General features: G+C 41.5%; 1 protein-coding gene across 1 annotated transcript in view; it reads left to right on the top strand.

Annotated features, from left to right (window-relative positions):
• Positions 1–4,563, top strand: part of VPS26A (VPS26, retromer complex component A) — a 52,088-nt gene extending 47,525 nt beyond the window's left edge. Inside the window, exon 10 of the mRNA XM_012801303.2 lies at positions 2,819–4,563. Within this exon, the coding sequence (XP_012656757.1) occupies positions 2,819–2,932 (114 nt within the window). The 3' untranslated portion in view covers positions 2,933–4,563. The remainder of the gene's footprint in view (positions 1–2,818) is intronic.
• The last annotated feature ends 4,057 nt before the right edge of the window (positions 4,564–8,620 follow it).

The raw sequence follows: 8,620 nt of genomic DNA, 5'->3' as shown, positions 1-8,620 counted from the left end.
TTAAAGGGAGGCACATCTCACATAGGAGTGTGAAAAAAAAAAAAAAAAAAAAAAAAGAATCGAAAAACTACCTTTGTTGCTAGGTATATGCTTCAAAATACGTTTACATGATATTTGCAATTTCAAAATCGCATACCCTGGCACTTTTGGAGTAAGTGTATTGTTTCTTATGGGCACTTACTATTTTTTATTTTTTTTCTTTTTAGAGACAGAGTCTCACTTTCTTACCCTCAGTAGTGTGCCGTGGCCGTGGCGTTCACAGCAACCTCCAACTCCTAGGCTTAGGTGATCCTCTTGCCTCAGCCTCCCCAAGTAACTGGGACTACAGATGCCTGCCACAACACCTGGCTATTTTTTTGTTGCAATTTGGCTGGAGCTGAGTTTGAACCCGCCACCCTGGTATATGGGGCCAGCGCCTTACCCACTGGGCCACAGGTGCTGCCCAATTTATTTAGATGTTTAAGTTCCGATATGTTGGCTAAAAAATCACAGCCATAAGTTTATAAAACAAGTAACTTTTGCAATTTAGAAGAAGGAAGATCTCAGAATGGATTGGTTAGGATAAAATTTACGTAGATAGAGTAATAGGGATTTGAAGGCTAGGAGAAGATGTAGGGCATTGGAAAGCAGACAGTAATGAACCCAGTTTGGCTAGTAGGGGTGAGGGGAATAATGTGGGTAAAAGATTTTTCTTGGAGGCACTACGAACTGTTGAAAAGCAATCCCAGCAGTATTTAAGAAGATTAATCTGGTAGTGGTAATGAAAAATTTATTGCAGAGACATTTACCAAGAAGCTGTTCCAGTATCTAAGAGATAAGATAATTTGGATGAGGGCAATGAAACAAATTAACGGACAGATTTTTGGAATTCTTTCTAGCAGTAATAGCTAGGACTTATTGCAGATTGGATTGGTGGTGACAGTATTTGTGAGTGCTGGTGTTGGGAACATGGACAGAGGGGGCAGTCAGGATTAGAGTTGGAAAAAAGTCAGTCAGAAAAGAATGCCTTATTTTTGACCTTGATTAACATTTTTCTATATTTTCTTGATTTTTCTCTGCTACATATTTGAAATGATACAATAATTTGGTTTGAAAGCATAATCATATAGTTCAAAGTAATAAAGTAGATAGCCACAATCACTTTTGTTACTTTTACAGATGCAGTATTAGTTTGTTAGGGCTATCATAACAAAGTGCCACAGACTGGCTGGAATAAACAGCAGAAATTTCTTTTCTCACGGTTCTGGAGGTTGGAACTCTGAGATCAAGGTGTCGGCAGAGTTGATTTTTTCTTTTTTCTTTTTCTTTTTTTGTAGGGGGAGTGATAGAGCAAAATTTATGTAGGTTTGTAAGGGAAAAATCCATTTTAAAGGGGAGAATGTGGAATAATAGGACATAATGGAGCAGTACATTTGGGATAGTGCTTAATAAAGGTTTTAATAAAGGGTGGCACTTCTGGCTCAATGAGTAGGGCCCTGGCCCCATATATTGAGGATGGCAGGTTCAAACCCGGCCCCAGCCAAACTGCAACAAAAAAATAGTTGGGCATTGTGGCAGGCGCCTGTACTCCCAGCTACTCAGGAGGCTGAGGCAAGAGAATCGCCTAAGCCCAAGAGCTGGAGGCTGGTGTGAGCTGTGATGCCACACAACTCTACCGAGGGCGACAAAATAAGACTCTGCCTCTAAAATAAATAAATAAATATATATATATATTTTTTAACAGTTTATTTATTTATTTATTGCAGTTTTTGGCCGGGGCTGGGTTTGAACCCACCACCTCCAGTATATGAGGCCAGTGCCCTACTTCTTGAGCCACAAGTGCTGCCCCAATAAATAAATATTTTAATAAAATTTGGCAGGGCATGGTGGCTCACACGTGTAATCCTACCACTCTGGTGGGAGGCTGAGATGGGCAGATTGCTTGAACTCACGAATTCGAGACCAGCCTGAGCCAGAATGAGACCCCATTTCTAAAAATAGCCAGGCTGTTGTGGTGGGCTCCTGTAGTCCCAGCTACTAGGGAGGCTGAGGCAAGAGAATCTCTTGAGCCCAAGAGTTTGGGGTTGTTATGAGCTATGATACCACGGCATTCTACCAAGGGCAACAAAGTGAGACTCTGCCTCAAAAGATTTTTTTTTTTTTAGAGACAGAGTCTCACTTTGTCACCCTTAGTAGAGTATGTGGTATCACAGCTCACAGCAACCTCCAGCTCTTGGGCTTAGGTGATTCTCTTGCCTCAGCCACTTGTTGCAGTTTGGCTGGGACCAGGTTCGAACCCACCAACCTCGGTATATGGGGCTGGTGCCTTACTCACTGAGCCACAGGTGCTGCCCTGCCTCAAAAGATTTTAATAAAATTTCATGGCTTAGCGCTTATAGCATATCTATGGTTACGGCACCAGCCACATGTACTGAGTCTGGCAGATTCAAGCCCAGCAGGGGCAGCTAAACAACAATGATAGCTGTAACAAGAAAATAGCTGGGCATTGTGGCAGTCGCCTATAGTCCCAGCTACTTGGGACGCTGAGATAAGAGAATCACTTAAGCCCAAGAGTTGGAGGCTACTGGTGAGTTGTGATGCCACTGCACTCTATCCAGGGTGACATAAAAAAAAAAGATTTTAATAAAATTTCAGAGTTCTTTTTTTTCCTAGGGCCTCTCTCCTTGGCTCACACTGACTCCCTGTAAGAAAAGGCTTTTATAGGGAGAATTTAATTCTATTATGGTTAAAATTGAAGTGGCAGTCATTACTCCTATGGTGAAAATTTAAGACAGCACAGGCACAGTAGTTTGTTAATATCTTGTATTTGTTTCATTAGGAGATCATTTTATGGAGAAAAGCTCCTGAAAAACTAAGGAAACAGAGAACAAACTTTCACCAGCGATTTGAATCTCCAGAATCACAAGCATCTGCTGAACAGCCTGAAATGTGAACTGAATAGGAGAAACAAAGAAAAACAAAAACCTCCTGTAACCGTTGAGATTAAGTTCAGCAGGTTAAAGATGGTTGCAGCACATGGCGGGGGTGGGGAAAGGCCAAAACTCCATATATATTAGTCTTCCTTTATGTTACAGTGCTGCATTTATTTTATGATACAACAAAATGTTTTTCATGTATATACATTTTAAAAAGTGCTTTCTTTGAAACACTGGAACTTTCTTAAGCTGCCTTTTTTTTTTTTTACTGCACACTTTGATTATAAGCACTCAGATATGCATCAGCATAAATATTAAAGATTTTCATGTGAGTAGGCTGGTATTTATAATTTTGCTTTTTTTCTGCACAATGTTAATTAGAAATCCTTTTCTTCTCCCTTTTTATGCTAATGATTATCTCTTATCCTCTACATGCAAAAATTTAAATATTTTATGTTCAAATGGAATCAGAATATCTGAGTAACCCTTAACGTCCTGCAAATATTTAAAACATGGGATCTCAATATTTTGTTTTTACACATGCTTAAAAATGTAATACAGAATGTCTCACTGTGGGTGCTTCTGAGTACCATTCCATGGCTTCCTGAATTTTACTCTTTCTGAAGCCTTCTGTGTCATGATAATTAAATTTTTCCAGGTGGGAGGGGAAAAATAAATAAGTAAATTTTCCCCCAAAGGATTATGTGGCATGCCATTGTGTCTGCCTGTTTATTTATTTATTTTTGCCATATTAAGTCGCTGTTTTGCTGCTACTTTACAGTAGTACCACTGTATGTTTTCTGCAATGGGGAGTTGACTTATGTTGGCATTTTGAATTTGTTAAAATTATTTAATTTTTCCAAAAATACTTTGAAGCACACATATATATTTCAACTTAAGGAATCTTTTTGCCATGGGAAAGCAAATATTTTCTTAACTTCACAAATGTATTCTTTTCAGGAGAAAATTTGGGGCCAGGGGACTCAGGAGAACCTGTAAAGCATGTAGTTATTAGATTTGGACAACTTCATGTTTATGAAACTGAAACTTTGGCTAATTCAAACTCACATTTAAACTTCATCCAGTCTTTTAATTTTTTAAACACTAAATCCGAGTCATATGTTTAAAAGTCTCTAAAAAAGGTTGCAGTCATCTGTTTGTGTGCATGGAGTCTGATCTCAGATACACTAAATGTGGTGTATAGGAAACAAAATGAAGCCTGCTGTATGGAAACTACTTTAACTTATGGTTCATTGGTTTTTGTACCAATATTTTTTATACACTTCAGTACAAGTCTTGTCGGTTAATCTTACTTTATGAGTAAGCTAAATAATCCAAATTACATTTCTTTAATCCTATTTTACTACTATGGCACTTTGATAAAGTGGTCGGTAACCAACTTCTTTACTGGCAAAACTTCTATGTACCATGTGCTGGAGCATCTACTTTAATGTGGATGTCTATGAATGGTAATGTTTTCCTTCATGTAAGTGCCTATTCAGAGATGCAAAATTTTAAAATGCCAAATATTTTCATGGTCACTTGCATGTAGTAATCTAGAAAATATTCAAAGAGATTTTGAAAACCAAGTGTATTTAACCAGCCTCAAACTGTGCAACACGATGTATAATAAAGAATTTGAAACAGACACTGAGCTTGCTATTTTAATGATTAAGATAGCTCTATTCTCAAATCTCTTATTGTTAGACTTACTGATGAGGATAGAATTGCTCAATAGTTTCGGGAGCTATAATTTTGATGAGTCTCTGAATGTGGGAGGCTGAGGCAAGAGAATCGCTTAAGCCCAAGAGTTGGAGGTTGCTGGGAGCTATGACGCCATAGCACTCTACCAAGGGTGACGTGGTGAAACTGTCTGAAAAAAAACAAAACTATTTTCAGCATAAAGCATTTGGTTCTTGAAATATTTTAACTGCCTAAAAGCCCAGCTTCTCAGAACTCAATCTGTAATAAATTCCCTCACTAGGAATAACCAAGAAAGGTTGTAAGAGAAAAGACTGATTTAATTACATACCTATATGAATTCAAAAACATGACTTGCAGGGGTGGGTAGAATTTGTAGTGTATATACCATTTTAATAGGTGAAGTGGTGGGAGAGAAAGGGTATTTACAGGAAAACATTTATGACTTTTAGGAAAGATAAATGAGCCTTTGGGAGAATAGATGGGAGACATAATTGTTATTTAGGTGTGGTGTCACTAACTCTTGGGATAAAAGTCAACCACATTCAGAGACTACAGGGGCCTGCGACAATGCCTCGGCTATTTTTTTGTTGTAATTGTTGTTTAGCTGGCCTGGGCTGGGTTTGAACCTGCCAGCCTCAGAGTATGTAACTGGCACCCTAACCACTGTGTTATGGGCGATTAGTCCTGAAAATAGTTTTTATGTCTCTGAAGTATATTCTGAACCTCCTTCAATATGGACCCCAGTAGTTGGAATATTCAATTCTAGTAAGTTTCAACTCAGATAAAAGCATAATAGTGAAAATGACCCTTAGATATAATACCTAAAGATCTCTTTTCTTTAGGTTTGGGGTCTTTTATTTCAGATTAATATGAGGGCACAAACAGTGAGGTACATTGTTTGCATAGGGTTGGGGTCTTTTATGGGCATAATTCTCTTCATGTCTCTCCCCTATCTAAAATTCTTTTCATGACCAAATTACTTCCAGGATAAGGGTCAAATTCCACCTTGCAAAATTCACCTTCAGCTCTAGTTATACCAAACTTTTTGGAGACTGCCCAATCTCCTGCCTGCACTCCAGTTGATTTCTATTAAGGCTGTCCTGGCAAATCTTGCCTGACACCATCTCTATGTCCAAGTCAGAGTTATCCCTTTGCTGTACTGCCAAGGCATGCTCTGCATACCTCGGAGACTATACTTAATATACTTCTAAAAGATAATTAAATTGGGCTTGGTGCCCTTAGCACAGTGGTCATGGTGCTCTCCACATACATCTGAGGCTGGCGGGTTCAAACCTAGCCCTAGGTGAGCTGAACAACAATGACAACTCAAAGATTAAATAGCTGGGCGTTGTGGCAGGCGCTTGTAGTCCCAGCTACTTGGGAGGCTGAGGCAAGAGAATCACGTAAGCTCGGGAGTTTGAGGTTGCTGTGAGCTGTGACACCACAGCACTCTACCCAGGGCAACAGCTTGAGACTGTCAAAAAACAAACAAAAAAACAAAGAAGATAACTGTTTACTTCTATAGGTTTTAAGCCTTTTTTTTTTTTGGAGATAAAATTTCACTTTGTCACCCTAGGTAGAGTGCTGTGACATCACAGCACTCAGCAACCTCAAGCTCTTGGGCTCAAGTGATGCTCTTGCCTCAGCCTCCCAAGTAGCTGGGACTACCAGTGCCCACCACAACACCCAGCTAGTTTCTATATATTTTTTTGTTTTTAAGACAGAGTCTTAACTATGTTGCCCTCAGTAGAGTGCTATAGCGTCACAGCTCACAGTAACCTCAAACTCTTGGGCTAAAGGGATTCTCTTGCCTCAGTGTCCCAAGAAATTGGGACTATAGGCGCCCGCCACAACACCTGGCTATTTTTTTGTTGCAGTTGTCATTGTTTAGCAGGCCCAGGCCAGGTTCAAACCTGCCTGCCTTGGTGTATATGGCTGGCACCCTAATCACTGAGCTATGGGCGCTGAGCCTAGTTTTTATATTTTTAGTAGAGATGGGGTCTTGCTCTTGCTCAGGCTAGTCTTGAACTCCTGAGCTCAAGCAATCCACCCACCGTGGCCTCTTGGAGTGCTAGGATTATAGGCATAAGCCACCACAGCACCTGCCTGATTTAAAGGCTCTTGAGGCCTCAGGCTATTTTGATATGCTCTGCTTCTCACACTCAATTATTAAATAAATGGATGAACCTTATTTTCCTAGTGATTATAAAATTAAAGGTGCCCTCTTTTAGAAAGAATATAGATCGAAATGTAATAAAATGGATAAGAACTGTTATGCACCACAGCATTAGAATAAAAGAAATGGACCAGGATTTTTTTTTTTTTTTGGTAGAGACAGAGTCTCACTCTATCGCTCTCGGTAGAGTGCTATGGCGTCACAGTTCACAGCAACCTCCAACTCCTGGGCTTAGGTAATTCCCTTGCCTCAGCCTCCTGAGTAGCTGGGACTACAGGTGCCCACCACAACGCCCAACTATTTTTTGTTGTTGTTGCAGTTTGGCCGGGGCCGGGTTATGAACCTGTCACCCTCAGGTATATGGGGCTGGCGCCCTACTCACTGGAGCTACAGACACCACCCTGGACCAGGATTTTTAAGAGTGCTTTTCAGGCCCACAAGTGAAAGCAAGTTAGAGTAGGGCCATGTGAGTGAGAGCTATACAAATGCATCTGAAAGGAGCCCCCACTTTAGGTTTTGGGAAACTAATCAGGTGATCTTTAAGATCCTTTTCTGCTCTAAGAAATTGTTCAAATGCCTAACTCCATTTATTCTGAGATAAGAAGCAACAGGTGCCACAACCACTTGCCTGCATCCTTCTTCTCTACTATGATATAATCAATAGGTTTTCCAGCCCCCAATAATTATTAGAATCTCCTATCCATTCTCTTTTTTTTAAAGACCATTGTAGCTGCAGACCTCCTCTCCATTTGCCAGTTCTAACCTCCAGTATGACACAGGGAGCAACTCTGGACCCAAATAAACAAAATATTACTCCTTTTCCACTCCCTCATCCTTCTTTGTTCCCTCTTCACTCCCTCATTCTCAGGTACCTCTTCTCTGTTCCCTCTTTTGTCAGACCCTCCTGTCCATTGCCTAATTCCATCTGCTTTCCCAGGGTCAACAATTAGGCTCAGCTGGGCCTGCAGTTACTGGTTCTGCTGTCTGGAGACGTCAGGTGCTCCCAGGTCTCCTGCAGCTCCTGGCAGGCCATCCTGGATGCCGTTGTGCCCTGAGCTTTCTCTTGCTGCAGCTGCTCCTTGGCCTGGGTCTGCAGCAGGACCTCCCTGTGCAGTAACTCCTCCAAGATCAGCTGCTGAGAGGCTACATATGAGGCAGGAAGATCAGATATGATCTTGCTCCTGCTGCAGACTCTGCCTCTTCACTTTTCAGCTACACCTGCACACGAGACAGGTGGTGGCCTGCTTTCAGACTCTAAGCCCATAAATAGGGTAGAGGGAGTGTTGGGGTTCAGGCATCCTTCCTCTCTACCATGATATCAATAAATACATTTCCCAGCCCCCCAAATTATTAGAACCTCCTGCCCATTTTTTCAAGGTCATCATAGTTCCAGACTTCCCCAGATGTATGTATTCTCTCTTTTTTTTTTTCTGAGACAGGAGCCTCAAGCTGTCCCCCTGGGTAGAGTGCCATGGCATCTCAGCTCACAGCAACCTCCAACTCCTGGGCTCAAGCGAGTCTCCTGCCTCAGCCTCCCAAGTAGCTGGGACTACAGGTGCCCGCCACAACGTCCGGCTATTTCTTGGTTGCAGCTGTCGTTGTTTGGCAGGCCCGGGCTGGATTCGAACCTGTCAGCTCAGGTGTATATGGCTGGCGCCTTATCCACTGGAGCCACAAGTGCTATCCTACAATAGTTTTCTTTTCTTTTTTTTTGAGACAGAGCCTCAAGCTGCCCCCCTGGGTAGAGTGCTGTGGCATCACAGCTCACAGCAACCTCCAACTCCTGGGCTCAAGCGAGTCTCCTGCCTCAGCCTCCCAAGTAGCT

Source organism: Otolemur garnettii, unplaced genomic scaffold (assembly GCF_000181295.1).
Source record: "Otolemur garnettii isolate 467f Iridium unplaced genomic scaffold, OtoGar3 scaffold00008, whole genome shotgun sequence".
In the NCBI taxonomy this organism is placed as follows: domain Eukaryota; kingdom Metazoa; phylum Chordata; class Mammalia; order Primates; family Galagidae; genus Otolemur; species Otolemur garnettii.
Note: the sequence above shows the minus strand (reverse complement) of the source record. Positions and strands in the feature narration are given on the sequence as shown.